This window comes from Culex pipiens, chromosome 2 (genome assembly GCF_016801865.2).
Source record: "Culex pipiens pallens isolate TS chromosome 2, TS_CPP_V2, whole genome shotgun sequence".
Classification (NCBI taxonomy): domain Eukaryota; kingdom Metazoa; phylum Arthropoda; class Insecta; order Diptera; family Culicidae; genus Culex; species Culex pipiens.
The window spans coordinates 182,455,948-182,473,209 of record NC_068938.1 but is presented as its reverse complement, the minus strand read 5'-3'; the positions used below and the strand labels follow the sequence as shown (position 1 = coordinate 182,473,209).

At 40.9% G+C, this 17,262-nt stretch overlaps 1 protein-coding gene across 5 annotated transcripts in view; it reads right to left on the bottom strand.

Moving 5' to 3' along the window:
- LOC120429693 (paired box protein Pax-6-like) overlaps positions 1–17,262 on the bottom strand; it is a 77,878-nt gene that overhangs the window by 9,470 nt on the left and 51,146 nt on the right. For all 5 annotated transcript variants that reach the window (XM_039594732.2, XM_039594736.2, XM_039594739.2 and 2 more), the window contains exon 3: positions 12,637–12,777. In XM_039594732.2, the coding sequence (XP_039450666.1) occupies positions 12,637–12,777 (141 nt within the window). The remainder of the gene's footprint in view (positions 1–12,636; positions 12,778–17,262) is intronic.

The window sequence follows — 17,262 nt, the reverse complement described above, 5'->3', positions numbered from 1 at the left end:
AATCTTGAAACACCGAAAATTTTATGGACAGATTTAGTTTTACTAGAAGTAAACCAGAGGGAAAAGCGATAACAATAATGTTGGCAAAAAAAAAATCAAGATTTAATTATAAAAACTTAAAAAATAATAATTCTAAATTTAAAAAAATAGAAAAAGTCATAAATTTATTAATTTGAAAATCATAAAAATTCAAAGATCAAGGTATTTGAAAATTTAAGTGCAGTTTGTACTCGATAATTATCACCAAAGAGTCACTCAGAGAAATTTCTCTAACCTAAAATATGACTTAAAAATGGCCCCAAAGTTATCATTTTTTTGTAATCTAAGGATGGTGACAAAAATGGTAGCATGTGAGAATTTATTTAATTTATTCTGCAGTTCTTCTTTTAGTTTAAGAATTTTGAAAACTAGAACTTTTGGAATTTTTGAATTTAGGAATTTACAAATTCAAGAATTTAGGAATTTAAGAATTTATCAATTTTTGTGTTTTTGATGAATTTTCAAATGTTTAATGCTGAAAATTAAATTATTATTAAATTAATTTTAACTTTTAATTTCCAAAATTTTTGAAGTTTTGAATTTTAAATTTTAAAAATCATTTATTCAAAAAATTAAATTTTTTATTTTTTGAATTTCGATGATTATCACCAAAGAGTCACTTAGAGAAATTTCTCTAACCCAAAATATGACTTAAAAATGGCTCCAAAGCTATCATTTTTTGTAATCTAAGATGGTGACAAAAATGGTCACATGTGAGAATTTATTTTATTTATTCTGTAGTTCTTCTTTTAGTTTAAGAATTTTGAAAACCAGATTTTTTTTTGGAATTTTGGCACTTAGGAATTTACAAATTCAAGAATTTAGGAATTTAAGAATTTATCAATTTTTGTGTTTTTGATTGTTTTTATGAATTTTTAAGTGTTTAATGCTGAAAATTAAATTATTATTAAATTAATTTTAACTTTAATTTTTTTTAAATTTTTGAAGTTTTGAATTATAAATTTTAAAAATCATTTATTCAAAAAATTTAATTTTTAATTTTTTGAATTTTTAGAAATCTGATTTTTTTTAATTTTTGGATTAAAAAACTATTAAAATCAAAAAAGTTTTGAAATTAAAATTCTGAAACCTTGAATGCTGAAAATTGGAGCTTTGAATGATACAAATCAAATCAGATTTAGTTATCTATTATTATAGGTATTAGAAACACAACATAGAAAAATACCAGTATCAAAACAAAAAACGAAACGAAACTGCAGAAATGTGCAGCAAAAAAAATTAAATAATCTTTTATCAAAACTTTAATGCTTTTATAATTGAATTTTTACTCTTAAACATTTTCGGTACATAATTTTCAAAACATTGTCGAACAGATTAATTTTCTTTCCAATTTATTTTTATTGCAGATTGATAGAAAAAAAGGCAAATAGTGATCTTTGTACAAACTTGGTGAAAGATATCACAATACACAACTCCTCAAAGTTAAACTAACTAATCTGAGGAAGATGGGACAAATTTTCACGTCAATCCCACGAATATCACCCTGTAACAAACTCACGAATCACGTGCATAATTAATGCGCCATAAAGATAAGACACCCAATATTGAAAAATTAAAGCCCAGCACTAAAAACAAAATTAATGCTAATATCGAGCTCGGATCACCACCACAATAGTCAAAACCCAGCAAACAAGACACAACATAATCTCGTCAATCAGCTCAACCGTTTGTGGCGGCACCAATTAACAAACTTTTCCCATAGAGTCTTCTCTTTATCGAACTTCCACCCCTGTAACAGAAAAAGTCGCCCTGGTCACCGACGACCGGCTGAATCTCATTATATCCAGCCCCAAGTAGAACGTTCCGCGACCGTTTCTTGTGTGGATATATGCAAAAGCCGCCACCGCCAACTCGAAGATCTTATCGGGCACCTACTAGATCAAGATTTATAGCCCGAACGGGAACACATGGGCCCGCTTGTAGCTGGGGCCGCACCGCGACTCCAAGCAGGCCATGAGCTTGCAATTATGTTCCCACCACCGCCGTCGCACGGCCTACTACTGCTACCCAGGCAGCTATGCATTTGATAGTACTTTTTCACGACCTTGGCACGTTCGTTTTAAATAGAATCATCATCCGATAGTGATCTTTATTGGGGTTTAATAAAACTTTTCGGTTTTACAACCCGTACGCGGGAACCGCTGTAAATCACGCCCGATTTCTCCGGATTCCATTCCGAGAGATGGAGAGGGAGAGATGTTCCCGAAATCAGTCACTTATCGAACTAGTAAACCCCGCCAATAAAAGTTTTGTCCCCGGATTTTAGAGATTTTAGAGAGAAAGAATCGCCGAGATCAAGAGGTCGTAAAACCCGGCGTTAAGGGGCCACGTCATCCACTTACGGGGACCACCGATTTAGGCATCGTAAAAATCTCTAATAAAGCACTGGGCGGCTGATTACCGAGTGGCAGTTCGATTCGCCACTTGATACAAAGTCGGATTCTGGAACTGGTTCGCGAAGATCGGACACATAAATTAGGCGGTAAATTGATTAGCGGTGAGGTCTGAGCAGTAAAAATATTTGATTTCAATTAGAAAATACTAGGGTAATAAATAAATTACCCGACGCCGTGAGGTGGGTTGATACTCGGAGTGGCTTCGAGTAATGGCTTTATTACGCGACATGGCGCGCCTAAGCACCAATGGCGGTGATAAATAAAGAAATCTTGCAGCTAGGAGGTAGATCTGGGGGCGTTTTGTGCGGTGAGCTGAACTGGTATCAACTGGGTGACTTGCAGAGCAGTCTGAGGAATTTAATGAAATGAAACAGTAAGATTTGTAATGAATTTATATGGGAATCCTAGTATCTACAAAATTGTTGGCTAGAACCTTTCAACTACAACCAATTGTCACCAAAATTGAGATTTTGATTGATTTTTGCATGAGGAACAACTCTCTAGAATACTGCAAAACGATTTGAGTTGATACAACAGAGTTACAGTTGAAATATTGGCTTATCAAACGCTATGGATTGCTCCAGATTCTTTAATACCGATTACCAATCCAAAATAGTCCCTCTGACCCGTCAAGGGTCCAATTTTCCGCTAATCTTAAGCCCATTCCCCAAATCCCTTCCAGCTCAAAAGAAAAGAGGGCCCTTTTGTTCGCTCCGGTTTACCAAAATTGAATAAATAAATAAATCATAAAAAGCCACTTCTCTGGACCTTTTCTCGGCCTCATCTTCTCGACGACCCGGACAGCGCTGAGTGCATGATACCCCTTCGGGGTCCCTCCGATTGTTGTCCAAACGATATAATTGCTTACACACAAGAACCGATTTGTAATCCCACCGTGTTTACACCTCGTCTTCTCCGGAGCGACCACTTTCCGTGGCTCCGCAGTAAATCCTACTCTCGAAAACGGGGCCTATCAAAGGCCTCTTCAGAAGACGGTTTCTCCTCTCTGTCTCGAATCGAAGGAGGAAGAATTATACAAAAATCAGAGGCGCGATATCCGATAGATAGTTGACCACCTCGAGCCGAGCGGCAATCAACACGAGTTGAGGGAGAGTGAGTGAAAGAGATCTCTCGCTGGGGGATTCGGATTAAGCTGACTCATTGTCTAATTTTTGGATTGTCGAGAAGCTGCTGAAGATTCGTGAAATAGAAGCTGACGAGTGATCAATAAAGAGGGGCAGGGTGGGTTGAACTGGGTAGTTTATATGAAACAGCTGGTATCTGTTGTCTTTCCTAAAAACGCAATAAAATTGCATCGAATTGTTTCTTTCATAGATGGTATTTGTGGATTTTCGGTTGAGGAACAACTTTCTAGAATATTACAAATCGATTCGAAGTGATCCAACAAAGTTACATGAGGATTATTCACATATCAACTTGTATGAAGTGCTCCACTATCTAAAACATTACTAAATGAGTTTAACTTTTTTTTCATCCCTTCTACAACCAAAAATATTGTAAAGATATAGCTGATTCACCCCACATTTTCTATACAAAACCGATCCCTTTCAGCAGTTGAAAGGATCACATCTATCTGTTTGTATCAACTTTTAGCAATAATTTGATATTTCATATGTAAAAGTTGGTATCTCTTATTTGTCTTAAAAAAGCAATGAAAGAGCAACCAACTGTTTGCTTCAATGTTTGTTTCTTGAAGATTTTCAGCTGGGGAACAACTTTCTAGAATATATCAAATCGATCCGAAGTGATCCAACAAAGTTATAGGAGGATTTTTCACATATCAACTTGTATGATGTGCTCCAGCAACAATTTCAAATAAAATGTCAACAAAACAAAATTGTGACCACTTCACCCCACATTCCCCTCCATACAAAAATCGATTCTCTTTCAAGCCGATGAAAGGATCACCCGGTCGAGGGTTCATGAGCAATTCACGCCACCACCAAATCTCAAAAATTTGGCTGACTCTCGTCAATGCGCTAGGATCATCACCTCGCGGCGGCTCCAAGCAGCCATCAATCATCGGCGAGCCACCGCGATCGCCCGATCGAAGATCTTCCGATCGCGCGGTGAAATAATAACAGTTTATCATGTTGAAGTGTTATTATCAAAATATTGTTATTGTTGTGTGTGTATTATTGATTAAGGTTTTTTTTTCATGATATTGATTTTTTCTCTCTCGGATCTATTCGGTGAGTTGATTTATGAACCCTGGGGGGAGGAGCAACGGCAGGGCACGATTTGGAACCGATGTGTAATTAATCCATTCCAAAATCATGACGCTGGAGGCGATTCGAGCGGGATGCTGCTATTCATTACTGCTGGCTCCGATGAGTTCTGACACTTTGAAGAGGGATCGGACCAAAATTATAGGGCGCTACGCTGCCGTAGCTTCCAAGTGGGGAGCTGTCCCGGAAATGGGTCGTCAAAGAAGCTGTAGAGTTGAATGAAAGTCGGTTCGTGAGCTGTGACCGCGCCCTTCTAGGATAATGACCTCGTAGGCTTTGAAAGGTGAGAGGTTCATTGAGAAAGTTTAGCGTCGTTTTTTTGAGCACTTAGTGTCCAATTAATCGACTTATAACTTTTCAAAACTAGGTTCAATCGATTTGAAATATTCTAGAAAGTTGTTCATCAGGTGAAAATCTATAGAAATCACTATTGGGATGATTGTTGACTACCATTTGAACAGTCAGAATCTGTCAAGTGAAAGATACTTCTTTTTCATACAAACTCAAATGTCCGCTATAGAAGTCTAATACAGTTGTCGTTTTTGCAAGTTCGCTTATCTCTCATAACTTGTTGCCTGCAAACATAAATAATTCACTCGAGTCATGCTCTGCGCTGAACCGCAAAGCTCAACCCCATTCATCTTTCACTTCTTGATTAGACTGGGTACGGAGGGTTCCCGTCCACTTGTTCCCAGAGTCCGCGCGCGGATCATTCCATTATTTAATCTTATCCGGACTCATGTTCAACACTGCTCGTAATGCATAAATAATTTATACACACATCCACAGTGTTGTGCACGTCCGCGCACTGTATTGTCGTACACTCCCCCCTTCGTCATCCGCCTTCCGACTGGGAGGAAGCAGTTCATAATAGCGTACGAAAATAAATAACGTCAAGCGCGCGAGAGGCTCCTCTGAAGGAGCTGCTGAAACCTCACCGGGCGCTCCTTAAGAGGTAAGCAATTGACCTGAAGCAGCGCAGCCTCGCGGAGCCAGGGAGCCACTCGAGCGCGCCACAGGCCCATTGAGTCTCAATCAAAGGCCCAGTCGCGCGAGTGACAGCGCAGCGGTTGTTGGGTATCACCCACTCGGAGTGGGATTTAATCCAATTTTTTTGCTCAAGTGAGGGGCGATCTTCGATAAACACACTCGAGGGATCTAATGCTATCGAGTGCTGTGGGGAGCAGCTAGATGGACTCTTCAGCTATCGCTGGGTAGTTTGGGCTGAGGATTGTTTGCCCAAATTGACCGAGGGGTGATCATCGTTGAAGGCGATCGATGGCGTGGAATTTGGTGGGACGGTGTGGGAATCGTTCAATTACTTGGGAAAAACTGTAGAACTGCAGTGTTCATTACCGATAACTATTGAGAATAGATCAATCTAGGAACACATTACGTAGGTTGATACACTCAAAACCCACCTATAACTAAGTCTTGATTAGGTGTCTACAAATCATTACAAACTAAATGAAAAGTGATGACTTTCCCATATACCTCATGGTTTTTTCAAGCATGTATCGCATGTCATCGTCTATAACTTTGTTGGATCACCTCTAATCGATTTGAAATGTTCTAGAAAGTTGTTCCCTACATAAAAATCTACAAAAATCATCATGTAAGATAACGATAAGTTGAGTTTTAATAGTTCTGATGCACCTAATACAACTCAAATGATGATACCAGAGTTTCTGGAGCACTTTATCAAGACAAACAGTACTAAATCGGTATCTAACTTTGTTGGGTCAACTCTGATCGATTTGAAATGTTCTAGAAAGTTGTTCCCCACATCAAAATCTATAAAGATCATCATAAAAGATAACGCCAAGTTGAGATCCAATAGTTCCGATGCACGCAATACAAAGTAGCTCATTTCCCATATAAATCCTCCTTCCGCAGCGCCGCATCCCAAAGCGCAACGCCTAATGATCCAAGGATGATGCGGTAGAAATCCAACCCTCCCCGAGGCAGTAAACGTGGAAAAATAATCATAATCGAAACGATTTCTCAGCCCACCACGCGCATATCGCGCCCCAACAGGGCGGGGAAGACCCCCACCCCCACCGTAGAGAGGTATTACAACTCTTCTCGTCTCTTCACGGAGGCTGTTGGATAAATAACGAAACGGGCAAGCTTGTTATTATTGTTCGCGCTGATGGATTCTCCTGGCCCGGCTTCCTAGAGGAGGTAGCAGCGCGTTGGTAGCAGGCTTGATTACAGACTCCGTACGAGCAGCAACACCCGCGCCCAGCTCCGCAGTCTTGTTATTATAAGCGTGATTTCATTTGAATTCGATCACCACCCCCAGCCACTTCTTCGTCCAACCGAACGTTGTTTTCTCAGACAATACCTCAAAATCGGATCGGATTTTGTGCGCGTTGATGCGGAGCTATTTGCTGGCTCACCCTGAGGTACCTGGGATGCTCCGCGCGGAGATTGATCCGCGTGATCGGAGAAAACATGCGTATAAGCTCGCGTGTATTTTTTTCCTGCCTTCACCACCTCCGTGGGGACCAAAGAAAACGATTTGAAGCAGCAATTGACCGAATTTTCTAGTCATTTAGGCGAACCCGCTCTTCACCACTTCTTGGAATCGCAGCTCGATCGATCGTGAGTACGCGGTTGATGAAGTGCTTGGCCACGCCAAGTAGCCACTTGTCCGGGTCGGGTCGGGAGTTCACGCAGAATCTCGATTGACACGACGAGCTGCGTGAAATTGAATTCTCGGCCAAATGGCGCGACAGCTAATTGAAAGAAATATGGCAGTCACACGACTGTCGTCCCGGACGAAGACCGTGTGCTAACGGATTATCGCGCTTCTTTCTTCCTCACTCGCACACGACACCGCACCGGTTGACGCAGGTTCCGATTGTTGGCTTCTTCACGCTCACGCGTTCGAGTTCGAAGAGTGGCGAATGGTTGGTATTGATACTTGAGTGCGTGGTGTACCTGGCGGAGTTGTGAGGTATCGACGGGTTTTTGGTTCGATTGGGTGTGTGAGAGTGAGTACAAGGGAAAAGGTAGAAATGTGTGTATGCAAATATACCGGTAATGAGGCGCAAAAGAGGGCGGAGAGTTGCAGCGCAGGAATGCACCATGCAGGTTGGGAAGGGATTTTGGAGCATTTCGTATCAGTTGGTATGGTAATGATTGGCTTCTAGCTTTGTCGGGTCAACTCGGATCGCTTTGCAGCGTTCTAGAAAGTTGTTCCTCATGCGAAAACCTATAAAAATCTTCAATATGAAGGAAATTGGTAACATTTGATAGCATCCATGACATCGAGTTGTAGATACCTCAACTATCATATAACTGAATCCCAAATTGTATGTTACATCCTTAACAGCAACAGTTGACTCTACTCTTTCTGACTTAAATCAAACATTCAGAGCACATCGAAATCAGTGTAAATTAACTGATTTCAGTTCTAGAGTGCAGATTTGCAGCGGAATCACACTGCTTTGTTAGAGGAATTTTGGAGCTGATGTATGAGTTGATAAGATGTTAAATAAATTTGTCGTATCAACTCGGATCGCTTGAGAATATTCTAGAAAGTTGTTCCTCACGCCAAAAACTATGATACCTACTTGAACTACCCTATAACTGAATTCCATGTTGTAAGCTACATCCTCAACAGCAACAATGACGCAACCTGTTTGACAAAAAAATCAAGCTTTCACAGCTCATATACGAGCTCATCCAATCAAGTGTATTCTATCTAGTGTGAATATTTGCAGAAGAATCACACTTCTTTGTCAGAGGAATTCTGGAGCTTTTGTACTTGATAAGACATTACATCAGTTATAACTCTGTCGGATCAACTCGGATCGCTTTGCAATGTTCTAGAAAGTTGTTCCTCATGTGAAAAACCACAAAAAAACTTCAATTTGAAGGAAATTGGTTGCATTTGATAGCATCCATGACATCGAGTTGCAGATACCTCAACTACCATATAACTGAATCCCAAGTTGTTAGCTACATCCTCAACAGCAACAATTGACTCAAATATTACTGACTAAAATCAAGTTTTTACAGCTCATCAAATCAAGTGTAATTTAACTGATTCCAGCAGCAGAATCACACAGCTTTCTCATAGACATTCTGAACCTTTTTGTATCAACGGTTAGGACATTACATCAGTTATAACTCTGCCGGATCAACTCGGATCGCTTTGCAATATTCTAGAAAGTTGTTCCTCATGGGAAAAACAATAAAAATCTCTAATATGGAAGAAATTGGTTGCTTTTAAAATCATTCACGGTATCAAGTTGAAGGTAATTGAGTTTCCATATAAATGAGTCCCAAGGTGTACACGAGATCTTCGACATCAAGAGCTGACCATATTGACACGAAATGATTTGAAACTTTCACAGCTCATGTATGGGGCTATCAAAGACGCGAGAGATTGAGCTGATTGCAGTTTGAGTGTTAATAATTGCTGCAAAATAAAATTGATTTCTTTGGAGGGATTCATGATTTTTAATATTACTTGGTATGCCATTAAACTAGATATAACTTCGTTCATACAGCTCAGATCGATTTCCAATATTCTAGAAAGTTATTTCTCATGCGAAAAACTGTAAGAATCTCAAATTTGAAAAACAATGGTTGGATTTGGAAGCATCCAGGACATCATGTCGAAGATAATTGAGTTTCCATATAAACGAGTCCTTAGATATACATTGGATCTCCAACATCACCAGTTAACTTTATTGATACGAAATTATTAGACACTTTCACAGCTCAGGTATGGGCCTATAAACAACGCAAGAGATTTAACTGATTGCAGTTTGAAGATTATGAATTGCTGCAGATTCAGAAATTGTTTTCTTTGGAGGGATTCTGAATTTTGTATACTACTTGGTATGTCACTAAACCAGATGTAACTCCGTTGCATCAACTCAGATCGATTTCCAACATTCTAGAAAGTTTATCCTCATGTAAAAAACTGCAAGAAGCTCAAATACGGAAGACAATTGTTGAATTTGGAAGCATCCCTTACCTCAAGATGAAGGTATGTGAATTTATATATAAAGGGGTATTGGAACATTTTGTATCACTTGATATGTCATTAAATCAGTTATAACTTCATTGGATCAACTCAGATCGCTTTTCAATATTCTAGAAAGTTATTTCCTATGTTGAAAGCTGTACAAATCTCAAATATGAAAGAATTTGGTAGGATTTGGATGCCCTTTCCAACAAAGTTCAAAATAGTCCGATTCCCATATAAATGATCCCAAAAATCCATCAAACGTCATCAATCTTTTACGGTATCGATCCCAGAAATCAAAAACCAAGAACTTCAGCATAATTTGGCATAATTCAACCAAAATCTTCATCAAAAACTTGACGTTCCACACCGCTAAACTGCTCCTCAAGAAGCTCATACATCACCGATGCCAATCATGCTCATATTTATTGGAGGTAATTTCTCTCTCCTCCTCTTCCCCCTTTTAAATCTGCAAAGCCGCAAATCATTATCAGCCGCGGCTGGTAGCTCCCGACAGGAGCACCTTCCCGATGCCTTCGGGGCAACCTTTCCATTGATTCCATGAGAGCTGATCGAAAAACGGTACCATATCCCTCCACGTACGAGAGATTTTCCCACCGCGGCCAAGATCTTCTGCCCATATATTACTTTAATGCATGTAAAATTGTGACAAATGTGAGAATTAAGGTTCTCCCCTTCCCTCGTCAACTTGATTATAATGAATCGCGGTTCCATATGAGATGGCGCGTTGATATCCCGCGAGAACACACTCTGACTTGAGGAACGCCGCGCCTCACACACTATCGGTAACATCTTGGAGCTCTCTCTTGAATGAGTGTCCGAACATGGCGAGCGATCTTGATTACGCCGGGGACGGAAATTTATGTTGAAAACGTGAATTAAGATGTGAGTTACGGGGCAGGGAGAAGAAGAAGACGGGGTGGATTATATGGACCTATAAAGTTAACACCTAGCCCTAGGAAGACGCGAGACATTGTGGTCGAACTAGCTTTAATTGAGGCACTTGTAGATAGATTAGAGCCGATTGCGGGGACACGATGTTCTGGGAAGACGATAACATGTAACGCGAGGATGGAAACTCTCTCACACCACACTTTTTTCCGAGGAATTCCCCCTCAAACCAATCAATTTCCATGAAAGCATAAACACAGTATCTCCCAGCCAACCCCTGCTGCCATCAATCGATTACCGGGCGTGCAATATTTCTCTGAAAAATTGGTGCGGATCAAAAATTGCCTTGCCCCTTCCCCTTATCGGCGCACAAATCTCGCCTTATTACCAGAGGAGGGGGTAATTTGGCAGTAGCGCGATATACGCGCGATTTATGATGCAGCGTAGATTATGAACTCTTTGTGGGGCCCGAGGGGCGTAATGATCCCGAGGCAGCCCACAATGGCCGGATTGTGGAGAAAAAATGTTTCAATTTATGGCCATTCGATGCGGCTTGCCGAGTGTGTAGACGCCGGACAATGGAGGAGGTTTTGATCGCAAGGGAATCGATTTCGAAGCCATTTGGCTAGACTGTGTTGGGATCTGGGGTAGCTCCGAATGTAACGTGAAAGATTCCGGTTAATTGGTGAAGGTTGAAAGGCGTTGAGACGTGTACGTCATTGGAGATTTTTTGATGGGGTTTATATGGGAAAGCTGGTATTTGTTGTTGAAGGGAAAATCAACATGTAAACATCGTCTACATCGTCTAGTGGGTCTCGTGGCGCAGGGGTAGCGGCTTCGGCTGCCGATCCCGATGATGCTATGAGACGCGGGTTCGATTCCCGCCTTATCCACTGAGCTTCTATCGGATGGTGAAGTAAAACGTCGGTCCCGGTTTCTCCTGTCTCGTCAGAGGCGCTGGAGCAGAAATCCCACGTTAGAGGAAGGCCCATGCCCCGGGGGGCGTAGTGCCAATAGTTTCGTTTTTTACATCGTCTACAGGTCTGTTTAATGTTGATATTTGTAGATTTTGAGCTGGGGAACAACTTTATAGAACATCACGAAACGATCCGGGTTGATCCAGCAAAGTTAGAAGAGGGATTACTGCTGATCAACTGACATAAAGTGCTCCAGCAACTTGAAAAAGTCATATGAGGTGTTGTGTCCAAATAACCCTTCGTTACTCAATTCAATGAGTTAGCATATCGAGAAGAATGTAGCGTGAAAGATTCCAGTTATTTAGTTAAGGTTGAGAGAAGTCTGTTCAAGTTGTACGTTTTGAGAGATTTTGCGAGGGTTTATATGGGAAAGCTGGTATCTGTTATCACAAGGAATAGTCACATGTAAGCGAAGTGTAGCGGTCTGGCCAACAATGATTTCTGTAGATTTTGAGCTGGTAAACAACTTTCTAGAACATTCCAAATCGATCCGAGGTGATCCAACAAAGTTACAGCATGAATACCCGCTTATCACCTCACATCAAATGCTCCAAGCTTCAATCACTACCAAATGACTCAACATTCTGAAAACCACTTCCGCTAATGAAGCAGACATTGTAGCCCAGTCACCCCCCGAAGGACCATCTGCAGATTCCCACCGCCCAACTCGGCAAAGATTCCCAACCGCGGCGGCGGCGGTGTTAAACTCCCGACTTTGCTCGCATCAATAAATCAATCGTTTATCAATTTGCCCTGATCTGTTGCTGCCCTGCGACGACCAGCGTGAAGCCCGAGATCCCCCCGGATTCGGATGTGCGCACAAATTTGCTTCTCATCCAGATCGTCGTCGTCGTTGCAGCGAAAAATTTGCATATCAAACTGGGCGGCAGGCGGACTCAATCCGAGATTGATGTCTGGCCCGTTGTGACTTGGGTTGTGGCTTTGATTTTTGATTGATCTCGGTTTTATGAGACGGTGAGCGTCCCAGACGATATATAGATTCCCATCCGGTGATAGCGCGGATGCGGACTAGAGTAGAGTAGAGGTGGACTTACCTTCCGAGATGAGACGCTCGCGGATTTCCCAGGCGAAGATGGTCGGGTTTTCCCGTTTGTACTGCTCGATTTTGGAGACGACGGCCGGTGTCGCCACTTTCGGCTTCGATCCGCCAATCAGCCCGGGTGGTCGCAGGGTACCTGTGGGTGAGGGAGAGAGAGAAAAGAGAACATCTCAGAGCCAACATTTGCATATATGCACTTGGGGAGGGAGTTAAAATCTACGGTTACGAAGGTAATACAAGGTAGGCTTGGCGGTTGGTTGGTTATCTTGATCGCAAGGATGGGTGATTTGGCGCGATTTGGTTGTGGTTTGCTTAGCCGGGTAGGTCCACGTGTGTGGGGCGTTTTTGATGATCGAGATTGAAAGTTGGGCGATCGAACGGAAGTGCAACGGAGCGATTGATGTGATGATTCCGCGGAGGAAGCGTCTACTAGGGAGGTCTGAAACTTGCAGTAGGGTGATCAAGGAAGTTTCGACTGAGAATGAATCCCCCGATATTGCAAGTATTGGATTGGATTTTATATGGGAATTCAGGTATCTGTTTACCTGTTGATAAGAACTAACAAAATGATGGCAGTGGTATCCAAATAAATGCTTTTTAATAGATTTTTGCATGGGGAACAACTTTCTAGAACATTCCAAATCGATTCGAGTTGATTTGACAAAGTTACAGGCAGTTCAAGTAGATAGCAACTCATGTAAAATGCTCCAAGATTATTTGAACGAAAAAAAGAAAAATTCCAACTCAAATTTATTAGGCACCTCTCCCAACCGACTCTGCTCATTTGAATTTTCGGAAGCAATTTTTCCTGTCACCTGGAAAGTTTTATTTTCCATGCACTGAACCATGTCGGTAGACTACATTTTTCGGCGAATTGCTTGATTAGCATTTTTTCTAAGGCCAATGAAATCCCCAAAAAGCGCACATAATTACCGGTCACGAAACTTCATTTCCTCCGGTAGAGTTGGCTGGAAGCACCCAAATTTCCGTCCTTTATTCGAATTCGCTTTTCCAGAGAGAAAAAAAAAGTCTGAAAGTCAAGAGGTGTAACTATTTATGAACCTTTTTACAGCCGCGTTCGCGGCTCACGGAGCCATTGTTTTATTAAATTCAACAATTTGTTTAAAGTGTCGGTAATTAACCCCCATTCGAACCACTAATTGTGGATCATTTAGACTTTCGATAAGATCTCTTTCTTTTAAAAAAAATGCAGCCGTGTTAACACCACCGTAAAAGTTATGCAAATTACGATGCATTCTTATCGCGCTCCGATCTAATCAGGCCCCGTCGATCTCAATGAAGATATCGCTTTCCCTTTTCCGGAAGCAAACATTTCTTCAGACGTCGGACGCGTCATGCGCGTCCTCCCTTAATATAGATATTTTTCACCACAATTAAGCACACTTCGCCTCAACTGCTGCGAAGGAATTGAAAAGGGCGACCTCAAATTTATGCATGTATAAATATTTACGTGCAACATTAATTTCCTAAATTAAACATAAACACTCGTTTTATTTGCCTTTTGACTGCGCCACACGTCCCCGGGTTTCTGTTTGGCCGGACTCAATATCTGGGTTTCAAAGGAGGGTCGGAGTCGGACGGGGGAATTTGCTGTACATTTTGTAAAACATGCACATCTTTTGTTTGCGGAGCGGAGTCGCGACCCGCAAGTCTGCTCAATGGGCACAGGTCTGCGCGTTGTAGTCTGCAGCAGACGACCCCCGAGAAAAGCTGAATGAAAAGTGCATTCTGGGACCGGAGTCGTTGTCGTCCAGGTCGTCGCAACACACAATGCTGAATGTTTTATTCATGTGCTTGCAACTGAAGACGTTGCGGTTTGGGCGAGAGCGGGGTTGGTCGAGGAAATTATATGCCACCGTCTGTGGCTACAACTAGAGGCAGGACTGACTCACAAAAGGCAGAGGTGGAAGAAATATGACGAAAATTTACACCCAATAACAGGTCTTTTCCGAAAGGGGACCCCCCCGCGCAGGAATTCATTAGCTGTCGTGACCGGTGTTGTTGGGTTTGAAAATATTTGTTTGAATTTTTAATTGCGCGGTTTGTGCGGTTTTCGGAAGTGTTCCGTTGACCAGGGCAAATACCCGGCAGGGCAAGCTGGGTGTGAATTGGATTAGAACGTCGTGTTTGGGCGCAGGAAGTGGACGTGGCAAATTGACGAAATCGTTTCCGACCCTGTTGTGACAGATATTTTGTGGTTTTGGGTTTGGGGAATGGGCCGTGGAGCATTTTATATGTGTTGGTATCTAGTTAAACTGCTTGTAACTTTGTCAGATCAACTCGAATCGATTTGGAATGTTCTAGAAAGTTGTTCCTCATGCAAAAATCTATGAAAAAACATTTATTTGGAAGCCACTACCTAAATTCGGTTTGTTTTTATCTACAGATAAACGAATACCTGAATTCCCATATAACATGTACTGGCCTCGGAATCTATTCGATTTAGATGATAATATTTTGGAGCACTTTTCATGAATTCCTTGAATCTATAGATCACTAAGTCAATTAATATTTAGAACATTTTCAAACATTAATCCAGGTTAAATAAGATTCAAAAATGACTAGGGGAATAACAATTAACAAAAAATAAAAATAAACGTGATTCAACATATTTGCAGTCCACACTTATTGAATATCCTATGAATATGATATGATAAATTTTTAATTATTTATATTTGAATTTGAATTGAATTTGAAATACAGGTCGAATTTCAAACGACGTGTTAACTTTAAAAAGACATGAGTATTCAAATGAAATTTGAATGTAAAGACATTTTCTCAACAATGTTTTCAACATTTCTCAGCAAACTAGTCCATACAAAAGAGCAGCCGTTCCGGCCAATTATCCAGCGATCTCAACATCTCGAAAGTACACACTTCGTACATCAACAGCTGCGCACACGTGGTCACGCCACCTCGTCAAAGATTAATTGCGTACAAATGTGGCGAAACATTTGTGAAACACCTTAAAACATTCTGAAGAAGTGAGTAGCGAGCGAGACACACATTCGCCTCACCCAATTAATCGGTTTAATTCAATTAAAATTTTCTTCGACTCGTTACTTGGGTCTGCCACTTGTACGTGGACCACCTTTCATCGAGTGATCCCCACAGGAATGATCCCCTTAAGTGTGAATAAATTACCATAAACAATCGCCATTGTGGCACCCTGAATTTCTCACCCCTAACCGAACTTCGTTCGGTGTCCCACCGGATCGCTATCGGCTTAATTATAATTCAATTTTTGCTTCCCCTCTCTCGGGTAATTGTTTAACAAAGAAGGAAAAAACACTGTGCAATTACACTTACAAAATGTGGTGGTTGCCACGACCAAAACCAAAAAAAAGAGGGAGGGTCCACCTGGTAAACGATGCCAATAACAACGCGATGGCAGAAAAGGCCCCCGAAAATGAGGCAAATTATGAGCCTCCGACACAACGCGATTATGATGGAGCACCTGGTCGCGAGGATTTGCACCGTGGAAAAAATAACGTAAAATTACATGACATTTTGAGTAAATGACGTAAACTTGATTTACATGGATGTCTTAACATAAAATTTTCACTATTTGATGTGAATTTAATAAATATCAACTAACCGTACAGAAAAAAAAGTAACATGGAAAAGCCTGTAAAATTTTTCACCGTGCAAACTTCCTACCCAACAAGACACTAATAATTTTATTGAATCCCCTCTCATCGATTCGCGAGTCGTTTCTTTTTCACATTTTTTTTCTCTCATCTGGTTTGCGATCGAATCGAGCTGCAAGTCGAATGCAACATTGCAGGTTGCCCGCTTGAAGTATGCTAATTTTGAGCAGTTTTGCGCGCCGGTTTCGGCGCAAATATATATCATCCGAAAACGACACCGGCGAATCCGCCGCTTCAGTTTGAGGCGTTTTTAGGGCGCGAAAAACAAACAAGGGGTTGGGCGTTTTTCTGGGACATGATGTGAATTATTTCGAGACAGATGGTGTGACTTTGGAAATAAATGGATAGAAATTGTGAAGAAATAATTGAACAATTTTCTTAAAAATCAGACTTTTTTTTGAATTTTTATTTTGTTTTTTAACGAATGAAGCTTTGAGGGAATGTTTTCTTTTCTTTGATCTAAACATTAACCAGAAAACTTTTTAAAGATATCGTTTAAAGATTATACCTGTTTTTTGTGACTTTGTCAATGCACAGTGGTCCGAAACCGAAATCTAGCGTGACAAAATTGATAGCGGCCACACGTTAAGATTTAGAGCTTTGGTGTTTTCGAGACAAATGATTAGGGTCAATAGGAGCATCTTTTGGTATGGTGAACATTATTATGGTCCAAATTTTAGGGTGGTTCAGAATTTTTATTTTGGCGGCATGACGAGATAGCGCTTTGGAGTCTTCAGTTGTAGGGAGCACCATTTTGAGCAACTTTGCTCTAAAGCACAAAGCTCTATCTTCAAACGGCAAGTTTTTAGAACCATTTTTGTAATTTAGGATGAGGTTTTTATGAAAAACTAAGTTTTTTTTAATTAATCAACTCAGGTTTATGTCGTAGAGAAATAGTATCTTCTAGACATTTGTAGAGCTTATCAAAACACACAAGAGAAAGAAAATCG